Source organism: Phacochoerus africanus, chromosome 2, assembly GCF_016906955.1.
Source record: "Phacochoerus africanus isolate WHEZ1 chromosome 2, ROS_Pafr_v1, whole genome shotgun sequence".
Taxonomy (NCBI): Eukaryota; Metazoa; Chordata; class Mammalia; order Artiodactyla; family Suidae; genus Phacochoerus; species Phacochoerus africanus.
In genome coordinates this window covers 39,109,163-39,124,194 of record NC_062545.1, presented here as the reverse complement: position 1 = coordinate 39,124,194, position 15,032 = coordinate 39,109,163, and the positions used below count along the sequence as shown (strand labels likewise).

The following is a 15,032-nucleotide window of genomic DNA, read 5'->3' as shown; positions in this document are numbered from 1 at the left end:
TTAGAACACAGATTGCAAAGGCCCTGCTCTCAGAGTTTATGATTCAGAAAATCTGGGAGGTATACTAATTAGTAAACTAATTAGAAAGGTAGGCTTTTCTAATGAGTTCTTAGATGATGCTGATGCTACTGGCCTAGTGACCACACTTTGAGAACCACTGCTTTAGGATACTGCAACTCATCTGGAATTTTTCCAAAGTTATGTCCATGAAGCTTATAACCATTCTAAAATTGTGATTTGAATAAACTGAACCTGAAAATTTAGTTGAAAACAGAGAATAATTACCTCTCATACCCTTCATAATTTTTCACAGACAGAATTGTCATTATTACTTTATAATTATTACTCTCACTTTCATTTTTAGAGGTGATACAGCAATAGTTAGGAAGCCATACAGTCTCTCTTAATCCTTCTTTTCTCAACCACTGAGGCAGAGTTTGGCTTTTTATACCTATAAAATCTAAGTTTCATTAAGCCGGAAATATGATCATTTTTAAGGTTTCACCTGATACAATGAACATGAAATGGATAAAATTAAATTTCTGAAGCAGTCTTTTAAAGTCCTAATCTAAAAGCAGAAAGAGTAGGAATTCCCGTCATGGCTCGGTGTTTAACGAACCCGACTAGTGTTCGTGAGGTTGTGGGTTCAATCCCTGGCCTTGCTCAGTGGGTTAAGGACCTGGTGTTGCCATGAGCTGTGGTGTAGGTTGCAGATGTGGCTCAGATCCCACCTTGCTGTAGCTCTGGGATAGGCCAGAGGCTACAACTCCGATTTGACCCCTAGCCTGGGAATCTCCATATGCCGTGGGTTCGGCCCTAAAAGACAAAAAGACCAAAAAAAAAAAAATTTAAATTAAAAAAATAAAAGCACAAAGAGTAGAACTAGAAATTTAAGTCTTTGTCTGAATGTGAACAATAGCAATATTCTAACAAATGCCATTAAAGTCTAATTCAAGCTTGTGTCCACTGAATAGGAAGGAAGTACTGGGAATCCTAGAGAAGAGGAGACCGACGGTAAGAATCTGGTCATACTCCCCAGTGCCAGCAAGGAGATCAACATGTAGAATCTGGTAAGGATGAGCATCCTAGTCATCAGATAGATGTTTTCTACATCAGCATAAACTCTATGAAAACAGGGACTATTTTTCTATTACCCGCCCAGCTCCAAGCACAATGATTGATAATGAAAAGGCATGATAGTAAGTATTTGTTAAATAGCCTATTTTTTATGCTCAGTTATGGAGGTCTAAATGTAAATTTTTGTTTGCTACTTATACAGTTGTAGATACACTGGCGGATTACTTCTTTATGTCTGAGACGTCCTCATGTTCTATTTGTTCTAGTCTGTTCCACCAAATATGCATCTTACATATGTATCTCATGGAGCTAGGTTAATTTCTTCTGAAAAACAAGCTGGGGCATTTCCAGTAGACAGCCACCGAGGCCAAACTTCTCCATGTTTTTCAATTATATAATGAGTAAATTTGATAATTTATATATAACATATATACTACCCAATATGAGTGAACAAGGCATTTTCATGCCTGAGGCCCCTTTTCACTATAGAGCACAATGCCATGAAATAGATATTTAAGGTAGAACCATAGACTATCAAAACTAAAAAGAAGAAAAATTATCAGAGTAGTATTGCTCATAATAGCCCCCAATTAAAAAAATTCCAATGGATAAATAACTTCTGACATTCAGACAGTGGAATACCACGCTGAAAAAGGAATAACATAAAGAACAGTTACATACAACAAAACAGTTGAGTCACACAAACAGTGATGAATTAACCCAGCAAGACATATAATAATACATGCTGTGTGGTTTCATTTATGCAAGTAACAAATGTGGCAGAACTAAACTGTATTGTTTATAGATGTGGAAGTTATAAAACTATAAAGCAAAATACTGCAAGAGTCAGAAGAGTTTTTCCTTGTGGGAGAAGGGCTGGAGAAATAGAAGTCTTGACTGGGATGCAAAGCCAGTGAGAGTCAGTCTATTAGTCAGCAGATGGGAATATGCTTCAGAGTTGATAGAAGTATTGTTTCCTGCTCTGGGTGTTGGTTTTGTGGATGTCAGCTCCAGTAATGTTTAGTAAATGTTTTATAAACATATAAGATTTATGCAAATTTAGTGTCTATGTTTTATAAAACAATTTTAAAGAAAACATTAAAAAAACAACTGTGATGACTCACTTTATTTCATTTAACACTGAATGGCTGGTCTTTTGAAAACCAAGCGGAACAGGATTATTCAAAAATTGCCACAGCTATCTAATCGTTTATTCACCAATAGACAGTGTTCTTGCGCATTTTGGTTTCTAGATCAGTGTTACGTAACCTCTTAATTTTAAGGGAGTTCCTACACGATCAGAAAACACATTTGTCATTTTGGTAGTGTAGCACAGGATTTAAAAAGCACTGGAGGTCTTATAGAATTCAACACGCCACAATGTAATGTAGGGTGACTATCAGGTAAAGAAATGTAATCCCCACTCAAGTTTATTATTTAGCTTCTGTAAAACTATATGAGTCAAAGTACTGACTTTCAGTTTACCCATCAGAGCTGCTTCCACCTGTGCCTCTCCTCAAATTATGCTGTCACTTCTCAACTCATTAGCTCAAGGACAAAGAAAATAAGCCATCACCTTTCACTGATTTTTCTCAAGGGGAAATTGTTATTGCCTTTAGATTGCAAATCTCTTTGCCCTATGCTTCTTTAAAATTATCGTGTTTTTGTTTTTCCACCATAGAATTATAAATAGCAAATCAAGGCAACCAAACATAATTCATTTTCAGTAAGGATTTTATTCTATCCCAAATAACTTTCTAATCATTGAACTAGACGGTTATCTTTAGTATAATAACTCTTAGTTGGTAACTGAATAAAGTACACTAAATAAAAAATCTGCCTACCGATCCAAATCTCCGATATTGATCTAAAAAGAATCTTCTGTATAAAACTGGAAGATAACTAAGCAAGGAGTTTCTCATAAATTGAGTACTTTGATCCTACCTCTTTCACAACCATTTAGCACCTTTGTCTTAGTTTATAGTTGGATGTTAACTGAGGTGTAGTTTAGCATCTCTATAAGAAGAGGTTTGAGATTGTTTGTGCAAATTATGGTGAGGGATGCTATTATACGCTAATTATCCTGCAATGTCTGGGAAAGACTTTTCCTGCCCCCAAATGCCAGTAGAGCTTGTCTTCTCCAGCTTTGATTCTCTGGCATAGAGCATGAGGTCAAGATAGTAATTTAATGAAAATATATCAAAAAATTGTTTGTTAAATAAATTAACCTGGAACTTCTTGGATCTAGGGCTGTCAGTAAAAAATTCAATTATTTGCTTCTCTTTAATGTTCTTGCCTTTCATTCAGAAATATCCTTCTAAGTTTTAAGTTCTACTCCTTTTTAATAGTCCTTGGGCAACCAAGCCCATCTATTCTCCTGCTTCTCAGATTTCCATGAAAATCATAGTTCATAACCCTGATTTGTTTATTTGTTATATATTAATTTATCTCTTATTGTTTTATATATGCAAATGTTGTCTACTTCAAATCTGAATGAAAAGAAACCAAAAAAATGTATCAAAATGTTTATATTTACAATTTTATCTATACTTCATTTAGGCAACTTAGAACTGTCAACCTTGTCTCATATAGTTATTTACACAAATATTTCATCTTTTCTTGAGGGTCAGGCTTAAATATATTAACATTTCATCCTCAGACCTAACAAAGTTATTGGCAAAAGCAAATACCTCAAGTATGTGCAAGTACGTACTTATTAAGTAAATGAATACATTTCAGGATATCAGAAGTTTGGTCTCTCTGCATCTACAGGTGAATGACAGTGATGGGACTAAGATATCCTGTTACAAAACACCTGGGTACTAAGAGCCTGTCAGTCAAAGATAGGGACCCATGATAGAGTCATTCTAGCCAAGACCTACACAACATCCCAAATCCAGAGACTGGACAGAAACTGAATAGCTAAACCTGCCTACTTAATTCAAGAGATAGCCAAAATATTCTGTTAACTTTCAAAACTACCATTTCTGATATAACTCTCATCGTCACTACAAACAAAGTCTCTAGAGAGTTCTGGTAACTTCCTGTTTTAATCTAGTCACATCTAAATTAAAGATTCCTTGTCACATCTTCCAAACCTTGCACTAAGGAACATGTCTCTTCATCTTTTTCTTGATAAAGGCCTTTCCTTATCATATTTAAAACTCCCTCACATTGCTTCAGTGTTTAATTCACTGACTTTATGACATCGTGACAAAACCACTGGCCTAATAACACTAGTTCTCATAGTACCTACAACACTGACCATAGAACTAATTCTTAACAGCTGACTTCTCATTATTAACCTGAAGAAACCTATTTAGTGAGTGCCTGTCTCACAGTTAGTATTATCTAATTATTTCTTAATGAACTGGAAATAGTGCTCCATAAGTACAAACTAAGCTCAAGATAGAGTATTTGATGATCAAAAGCAGCAATGGAAATACGATCAGTGGGAGAACACTTAAATGGGAGGGGAAAACTGGGAATCATCACAACAACAACAAAAAGCTAGTTGAAAATAAGTCAGGCACGTGAGCCATCCAACCTTTTCAATATTATAGCATTAGGGTACCTTAACAAAAGTAGAGAATTTTTTAACCAAATTTCTTAGCAGGCAACTCTGTACCTTGGTCATCCTAAGGCTTCATCCCACAGACCACTAATTCTCTCCTACTATTCATTCCTTTTCTCTTCATCTCTACTGATTAATTTACTCTTGATCTCCTTACCCCTGGCCAGCCATTTCACCTGCCCAACAATGGCATGTGCACTACAAATGATCAGAGTCAAGAGAGGACACTTTCTATTGTTCTAAAGTTATTTTCAGCAAGTTTCAAGTGTGCTCACCAATTATAAGATATATGGACAATAACATGACTTGATTCAAGTAAATCAAACACTCATCATTCAGAAATCCAAACTAAAGTCATGTTTTTAAATTTGTCCAGTCTTCATTCTCATGACCATTTTTTTTTCTTTCCTGAATGTTTTTTTAATCTACTCTATTAGAGTCAGGGAGCTTGTATTATTCTTCTGCATGCCCCCACTGTCTGGCATTCAGCCTGATATGTAATAGGTGCTAAAATATCAACGACAACCGAGAACCTTTGGCATGACCTACTGCTGCTTCATAAATCTACTTATAGGTTGGTAATTAATACCACAGAGTCTAAATTTTTGTTTTATTTCAAATGAATGTATTTTGTTTGTTTACTTTTCTTTACATACAATACCTAACACATCTACAGATTTAAATTCACAAGCTTAGTGTCCTACCATACTATGGGAAGGTACAGATTTTATAGTACACTCTTTTTCCTCCAGGCAATTATACATAGGTTAAATAAGAATAACAACAGACAAAAATAATAGCTCTAGTACCAAATGTCAGAGTGTCACTTTATATTTACCATTTTTGTCTTGACATTGTATCAAATGTCTACCACAGACAGAAAATTATCTTAATCACATGATGATTTTATTTTAAATGGCCACAATAAATTTTCCAGGGAATCCTTTCTAAAAATGCATTTTGATAAAATAAAATAAAATAAAAAAATAAAATAAATAAAAATGTATTTTGAAAGTAGTATAAATAAGTGGAAACTGATTCTTTCACATCCACAAGCTCACCAATGCCCTTGAACATTTTTAAAACAAAGGTTTAAATATTATAAGCTCTTACATTTCCTCAACTTTTCAGTTACCTGTGTCATGAGAGGAGAATGATGCAACAAATGAGTAGCAAGTATAAAAACAGTCTACCACAGTGAGTTCTAGCCTCATACTGTCTGAATAAAACCAAGTTTCCCCTATAAAAGGCAGGTTGCTGAACAATAATTATCTTTGTTCTTCTAGGTTAAGAGATTGTATCTTTAACATTTTTTTTCTTTTATTTTTCCTCCTTCTTTTTAGGGCCGCATCCACTGCATATGGAAGTTCCCAGGCTAGGCGTCAAATCAGAGATGCAGCTGCCAGCCTACACCACAGCTCACTGCAATGCCAGATCCTTAACCCACTGAGTGAGGCCAGTGATCAACCCACATCCTCATGGATACTAGTTGATTCGTTACCACTGAGCCACAATGGGAACTCCCATACCTCTAACATTTAAGGAAAGACCACATACCCCAGCCCCTACCATAGAAACTATGTCAGAAAATATCTCAACAATATATATTTAAATGTAATATTTAAGTATTTCATAAGTAAGCCAGACTCTGTGGTTTATGGGGAAATAGATCATTTACATACCAAAGATTCTCAAAATCATAAATTCCATGCGCCTTTGACAGCTTGACTTCGGGCACGGAGATGGGGAGATGTTTGATGTTTAGAGAGCATAACTTGTACAGAGAGAAGCAGGACTTTATTCATTACAGATTTGCCAAGGATATTCTTCTTAACTTCCTTTGAAGATGGAAAATACTATCTTTTTGGACCAGGACATTCATCTATCTCTGTATAACCCTTACTTGGGGCAACACATGTTTATGTGGCATTCAAATAAGCAATTCCTATAAGAAATTGTGCATGGTACTCATATTATTCAGAGAAAATGGGAAATAGGGAGAGGGAAAAAAAAAAAAAACACCTCACTTTGACAGATCTTCCTAGAACTTTAAGTTAAATAGAAACTAAATTCTATAAACCTGGAATTATTGTATGATGTTAATGAATAGTTAACAGATGAAGTTTTTTTTCCTAATTTGCTCTTTTTAAAGGTGTTGCTTTAGATAATATGCAGTTTAAATATATTAAGGATGTCCCAAAGGGATTTCTTTTTAGTTGAAGGAAGAAAAGAGAATAATAATGTTTTAAACTCTGTAACTGTAAAACTAAAAGCTTAGCTGAAAAATCTAAACCATCTATGCATTCTCTTTCAGATTGATATATTCAACCCAAAGGTCAACATAGATGATTTTAAAATTGCTTAGTTGTACCATTTTAGGTTTCTCTCATATTAAATATTGTTAACTGATTAAAAATTAATGCAAACAGCATTAGAGGCTTTAAGTCTCTAAGGATTCCTAAGCCTTTAGAATAACAGCTGGAATAGCCTCAATTCATTTTTGTATTGTGAAAGTAGCATGCTTTTTAAATTATAGTCACAGTGGTGACCAAAATAAATAGGAAAGAATTAAGAAGTATTTAAGCCAACAAACACAATATTTTCTGTGGGTACAGTGTGCTTAGGAGTTAGAGTGGGGGGAAGGAGTCAGTATTACAAATAATAACAAAAGCTACAAGGAAAAGCTTCTTAGTGAACCCTAACTAAGGCTGACACTACAAAGATGTATTTTCTATGCATTTTCACTACTAATTTTGCAGATTTCACATCATGAATGCTGTGAACTAAAAAAAAAAGTATAATTTGCTAATAATTAGCACGATCTTATAAAAAGTTGGAAAATTCCTCTGACCATATTATTCACAATTAACAAAGGCTAATGAATTTATAGCCCCACCCTTGTCCTCCCAGGCCACCTATGGTTAAGTAGTGGAGCTAGTGCTTAAATCAGGTTTCTGACTTGAAACTCCATACACTTCCTACTCATCATACTACCTTTAGTTATTTTAAGTTACTTTCCCTGAGCTCTGCACTACATTTTCTCTCTGATTTTTAAGGAATTATATATAAGGTACTGGTTTTCACACTCTGCTTTTTCTTCTCTTTTCTAAATTCAACTTGAGCAGTAAAGAAGATGGAGATGTTTAAACTCTGATTGATCAAGTTTATGTGATATCTGCCTTTCAGCTTTTCAGAATTTGTGATTTTTTTTTCTTTTAGGGCCACACCCACAGCACATGGAGGTTCCCAGGCCAGGGGTCAAATCAGAGCTACAGCTGCCAGCTTACACCACAGCCACGGCAACTCAGAATTGAGCCGCATCTGCGACCTACACCACAGCTCACAGAAACACCAGATCCTAAACTCATTGAGTGAGGCCAGGGATCAAATCTGCATCCTCATGGATGCTAGTTAGATTCGCTTTTGCTGAGCCACGTAGGGAACTCCCATAATTTGTGATGTTGAAAATACATATTCATGCACGACTTTGGCACTCAATATTCTGAGAGTAAACATGATGTTCCTCACATTAGCATTTTTAGGACTATTTTTTATTGCGTTATATTGACTCCTTAGGCTTTTAATTTCTTCTCAGATTTTTATATGGACCAAGTCAAAAATGATCTGTTGCTAATTAATGTCTCTAATGCCACTAACAATTTTGAGAAGTGTTATGAAACTAAGCCTTAGAGTCCCAAATTATAATGAACATATTTGAAAATCATTATTTCCTGGTCTGTTGCTACAAATGTAAAGCAGATTTTTGGACCCCTCTGTCTAATACAAGCATTTTTGGTTTCCATTTAAATAACTAAAGACTGTTCAATTAGGGAGGAATTTGCACTTACAGATAAATCTGGCGGCCAGTAGAGTCACTGACCTTATATATTATTATAAATTTTTTTCTTTAGTCACTTTACTGAAAACATCAGCTCTGTCCTTTTTTTTCTAATTCTTTATTATGTAAAAGCTTGAGTATTCACAAAAGTAGACAGAATATTATAATGAAACCCCATGCACCCATTATTAGTTCCAATGTAATCAATTCATGGCCAATACTACCCCACCTATGCCTCCATTCACTTTCTTCTTTGGCATAGTATGTAGAAGCAAATTTCAAACATTGTATTATCTCATATTTGAGTATTTGTATCTCCAAATACCTTCTAAAACATAGCTGCAATATTATTATTCCAAAAAAAAAAAAAAAGGAGTTCCCGTCATTGTGCAGTGGTTAACGAATCCGACTAGGAACCATGAGGTTGTGGGTTCGATCCCTGCCCTTGCTCAGTGGGTTAAGGATCCTGAGTTGCCGTGAGCTCTGGTGTAGGTAGCAGTCGTGGCTCGGATCCCGAGTTGCTGTGGCTCAGGCGTAGGCTGGCAGCTGTAGCTCTGATTAGACCCCTAGCCTGGGAACCTCCATATGCCGCAGGAGCGGCCCAAGAAATGACAAAAGACAAAGACAAAAAAATATATATTATTATTCCAACATAAATATGATAATTCATTAATATCATCTAATATCTAGTCTACCAAATTTCCAATTATTTCATAGGTTTTTTTTTAAGTTTGAATCAGGATCTAACAATTCTACATATTGTGACGGTTGCCCTACTTTTACATGTCTTTTAATCCATAGGCTTCCTTGGCAACTCTTTATGTTCCTAGATACTTCCTTGAAGGAACTGGGTTGTTTGTGCTATAGAGGGTTCTCATAGCCTGAATTTTGCTGACTGCATAATATGGTATAGTTTGTAACATATTCCTTATCCTTCTATTTCTTAAAAACTCAAGGCTGTGTTATTTTTCCTAAATTGCTTTTCTTTTCTTTCCATTTTTCTTTGTGTTTTCCCCTGTTTTGTTTTTAAGTCAGAGAGTCAGTTCTAGATATCATTTTTATGGTTGGTTAGATTTTGCCTTATATTTCACCAACAGTTTGCCTTTATGTGCCATTCAGACTTTCATTCACGGGTCTTTGCATTGCCTTCTAGTGCTACATAATGAAAACATCAAGTCTACAATTGAAGGACCTGAGCACAAGTCTTTTCATTTCTTTGTGCCTTTTACCATCATGTCCCTCCTCCTTACGACCTGTAAATATCAATTTTGAAATGTGTTCCTACAGCTAAAAATGATATTCTATATATGGTCCTTTGCTTCTCTTGATCAGGAGAACATAACCTGGCAGTGATTAAGCTTTGAACCTAGTACTTCATCCTCTTCCCCCTTTCTCACCCCCAAGTCATCTCCATTTAGCCAGAGTAGCCACTCCTCATTTTGGCAAGATAAACACAGAAATGTAGGTTAGATCTTCTCCTTGACCTGATTTCACCATTTGTTACTCTAGGTGATAGAACATGTGTGTAGTTGTTAAACATTCTTGCTGTGAATTTAAAAACACTTTTTTCTTGAAAGCAACAATGGGTGCTCTTGTTCTGTAACCTGTCAAAGTAGTGCAGTACATAAAATAAATGACCATTTTTGTCCTAAATTTTGAATATTAAATCCTATCATAGGTTACAAAAGCAGTAAAACAGTTCAACTAATAGTAAAGAATTTCATACAGAGTACAATAACCCTTCTGAACCCTGAAGTTATATAACAGTTTAGAAGTTTAGAGTTTGATATATCTCCTTTAACTTGGAAAAAAGAGAATTTCTTTTAACTAAGTTGTTCTAGTAAATGCTAATTTCAATGTATATAGGATCTCTACCACCTTGAATCTATTGCATAAAAATTTGTATTTTCTTATATTTTGTAGGTATTTGGACCCAGAGAACATGATTATATAAATGCCATTATAAAGCATAATTAAGACTGTGCATTAGTTAATTGGTGATTTTTGAAAACATTACATATTTTACCAACTTTTAAATAAGTCTCCATCATTTCAACAGTTATTAAGAATTAACTGAACTTTACTGTTATCAAAAGTAATCAAAAGGAATTTTTACTTAATGATATATGCTGTCAAATAGAAGTTGAAATTGGTAGCTGAAAGTCATGTGAACTTCAGAAGGGGGAGCTAACTTTGGCACTCTTCTGGGAATAACTGGGCCTCCGAAAAGAAGGTAGAAGGCTATTTGTAATTCTGAACCTTAGCACTGTTTGAGTTGGATCCAGTCTGGGGCCTTATCTAACCTATGCAATGTAGGAGGGGCCAAATCAGAACAAGGGTCTGGTACAGGTCCCTCTCCACCTCCTAATTAACACCAGGCTAAGTATTAGTCTCACAAAACAAAAGGATGTTTTCCACATGACTCTGAAGTCAGAGAGCTGGATGTGAATCCCAGCTACACTATATACATCTGTATGAATTCAGGCAAATTTCTAACCTCTCTAAACCTTGGCTTCTTATTCTATAACTAGCAATAATAAAAGTATCTCATTTTACTATCCTGAGGATTAAAATGTTACAAGCTTAACATCTGACATATAATGTCTTCTGAGTAAATGTGAGTTCTTATCATTATAATTACCTTTATCATTTATCATAGCCAGATTCAAAGACATTATTTCCCTAAAGTCCTTTGGGGTTCAACTTTGTTCTAGTTTTAGCTCATCTGATGGTCTGTACCTGAAACACAATTCCATATCTAGCATTGCTTCCTTTCTTCTGTCAGATGAAGCAATCCACCTTGGAAGATGCAGTGGAAATCTATGTGAAGAATTCAGTAAGATTTATAGATAGCCCAAGCATTATAACTAAATAAGCAAAAGAAACATGAACTCTATCCTCAGACTGCTTCCAATTATCAGCGACCACAAGAGTGTCATATAATCTCCATGACCTTCAGTTTTATAAAAAAAAAAAAATGAGATGAGGATAGTGGACTTGAGCTTTCTAAGAGGACTACTCCACCTCTGACTTAAGTGATACAGGTGTTTGCTTGCTTTATGATCAGGGGATTAAAAGAGTAATTAGTACATGGCATACGGCTACTGATGCAGTGCTTACATTTCAATAATGTGTCCAAAAGTTGTTGCAAAAGAAATCTAACAAACAAATGGAAAGAATATTCCAGATTGTTGGAACAACTTGTACTAAGGCCCTGCACAAAAGTACACCTCTTAGAAAAGACTGAAAGAAGGCTATTGTAGCACAAAAACTGAGAATCATGAAGACAAAATGAAAAGTATATAGCAGAGCAGCATGCAAGAAACTTTGGATAGCTGTAGAGAATGACTGTGGTTCTAATCTTAAAAGCTCATCTAGGAGTTCCCGTCCTGGTGCAGTGGTTAATGAATCCAACTAAGAACCGTGAGGTTGCGGGTTCGATCCCTGCCCTTGCTCTGTGGGTTAAGGATCCTGAGTTGCCGTGAGCTGTGGTGTAGGTCGCAGACGCGGCTTGGATCCCACGTTGCTATGGCTCTGGTGTAGGCTGGCAGCTGTAGCTCTGATTAGACCCCTAGCCTGGGAACCTCCATATGCCACCGGAGCGGCCCTAGAAAAGGCAATAAGACAAAAAAAAAAAAAGCTCATCCAAGTTGTCAGGCTAATTTTCATTTGATAAATATGATTAATAAAGCATTCCAGGAAAGGAAGAAACTACATAATGATGTGATGTTCAAATGACATAGATCCCATGAACTGTTAAGGCTGGGAGTAGGAAATGCCCATCACTTAGGAACTATATAGTGTTTTCTTTCACATCTTAAATGTGTTACTGTTTCAATAATTTTTTTTTAAATGGGTAAGTCCAAGAGGTCTTCCAAGAACCTTTAAATTCTCCATGGTGAGACTAACAGAAACAAAAGTTCTATTACATAATCAGTAACTTTCCTATAAAAGTTTTATGAATCAAGGCAAAGGTCTACAGAGCATAATCCACAGGCAAGTGAAAAACGTTTTGGCCAAGTGACCTAGAATCAGTTGGTAGTCCACCAGTGCAGAGGTAGAGAAACATCTTTGTAAGTATCTTAATAACTTGTGTAGGGATAAGCAAGACATTTTTATAGATAGCTCATTTAAGATAAACTAAAAGCCACATGACACAGAATATCTGAGGAACAGGAAAAAAATGCTATTTATATTTAGTTAGCAAATTCTGAACTAAAATTGGTAAAGAGTAAACCTGATATCCTCTTACAGAAAAGAAAACACACACACGCACATGAATTAGATTTAAGGGAACTGGCTTCTAATCTTGGCAATGCTATGGTTTTGAGCAAGTCTCCAAACATCTGATTTCCAGTTTCTATTTCTACAAAATGGAGGTAATTATATAATAATTTAATTGAATTGTCTGAGGTTTAAATAAGTAAACAAATTCCTGAGAAAAATAGCTGATACAGAGAAATCTCTCAGTAATTATTATTATTAATTTGGAGTGCTAGAATAAATTTCTTAGTGGAAGATGCAAGAAAGACAATTCTTCTTATAGATATTGTCTGAAAATCTTAAACTCTGAAATCATTGTAAGCTTATATGCCTACTAATGTCTACCCAAAGAGCCAAAACCACACATTCTCTTTTTCAGTTGTCCGATTGAAAACAAACCAGCTCAGCACTAGACTTGGAAGCTATGGAGAGCACCACCTGTCTGATTTACTTACAGCTGTCAGAAGCAAATTTTAGATCCACCTCTCAAATTTTTACCCCAACTAGAATTGGTGTGTCTCTATTCACAGCATAGTAGTTGTTTTAACGAATCCTTTTATTCAAACAAAAATATACCTATAATAATATATGTACATATGTTTTGTATATATTACGTTTGGGGGAAATGATTGCTATCATCATCAAACACTAATAATGTTTTAAGTTGTGGCATATACCTTTTCAGAATAAGCATTAAAATAGAAAATATTTAGTTTAAATATAAAGATAGAATTCATTATGTAGAGGTGAAAAAGGCATGAATATATGAAGAGAATCAGAATCAATGCTTCTTTTATTTTGAAAATCATACTGAATTATAGCGATTTTGTGCAATTTCAAACCTTGTCTCTGAATACCCATCAATGTATACACAAATTTTGCAGGTATATAAGTCTTATATATGTGTGTGCTTATTTATATACTAGAGTTAACTCAAAAGGAAAAACAAATCTAAGATATCCAATTTTAAACATACAGCAAAAATGCTCAAAATCATTTCTCTGAGTTTAAACATTAAATGCAACATTTTAAGTTCATCATGATCTCCAGCCTTGCATGCCAGCCTTATAATTTTTGTTAGGTAAGATATCAGCCCTAACATTACATGACCATAGCTATTTATAGAGGTGTGGGTGACAACTGTTAACTAGTGGGGGCCTTTGGCATCACCAAGAACAGTTTCTACATGCAAAATTTCAGAGAAACCTCTTTTCACTCCCCAGCACACAGATCTGCCAGCCTCTCATTCCCAAATCCACTTCTCTGATCCTCTATAGAATCACTGATCAAGATAATTACCTAAAAGCAACATTTTAAGGGGACACACTGACCATCTATGCAACTGCCACTTTCTTTTTTTTTTTTTTTTCCCTAATTGATGCTATTGGAAAATGCTAGCAATACCTTCAGCCGTGATCTCAGTCATGGTGGTGGTTGGAGAAAAGAAAAGGCAGGCGAAAAGTTCCGGTCAAGTGGCACTTTGCAGAATACTTTAGAATTCGAGAACTCTGATAGGGGGCTCAGTGTGAAAAGGTGAGGGCTCTTCGTTTTCCTGGCTGTTTCTGCTGCTCCTTTGTTGTCCTGTTGAACTTTGTCTCTTCTCTGCAGAGTTCTCCCCCCGGAAACAACCTGAGCCCTTTCCAAGCAGCACTTGTGGCTCAGGCAGAAGTATCAGCTTCGAACAAAAATAGCCTCATCTCCCTAGGACTCTTCAGCACTTTTTTTCTTTTTGGCATACTACAGGAACAGGAACACACACACACACACACACACACACACACACACACACACACAAGCTCTTCAGCCCCAAGCAGAGATAAGCCAAAAAAAAAAAAAAAAAAGGCAAAGAAACTAAAAAGCACTGTCTAAGCCCCCGCAGTTTCCCTAAGATAATTACAGACCTTGGGGTCTATGTCAGAAAACATGAAATAAAGAGTTGGAAGTAATCTTATCCATGATAGCTCAGATTTATTCTTAGTGCCCTTAATGCTCAGAACATTCCTCTTCCCCTTATTTGGTGTGGGGAGGGTCCTGTAATGTCTACCAGAGGCAAGGGGGAGGGTAGTCTTGTCATTTTCTCCAAGCTGATTCCCTATTGGTCTAAATCCAGTGCAGTTCTTTATATAGGGCTACACTTTAAGTTGCAACTATTAAATCCTGAAGCTTTCTTTAGGGGATTAGGATTTTCCACACACTGGCCAATAAGAAATACGTAATGTGAAGTTATACTGACACTTGAAAACTGATGAATTACTATACTTTTCATTCTCTTGAATACCT

At 35.6% G+C, this 15,032-nt stretch overlaps 1 protein-coding gene across 1 annotated transcript in view; it reads right to left on the bottom strand.

Moving 5' to 3' along the window:
* The window catches only part of LOC125115401 (triadin-like), a 124,003-nt gene extending 109,493 nt beyond the window's left edge, over window positions 1-14,510 (bottom strand). Inside the window, exon 1 of the mRNA XM_047759389.1 lies at window positions 14,157-14,510. Coding sequence (XP_047615345.1) covers window positions 14,157-14,178 — 22 coding nt within the window. The 5' untranslated portion in view covers window positions 14,179-14,510. The remainder of the gene's footprint in view (window positions 1-14,156) is intronic.
* Window positions 14,511-15,032: the final 522 nt, after the last annotated feature.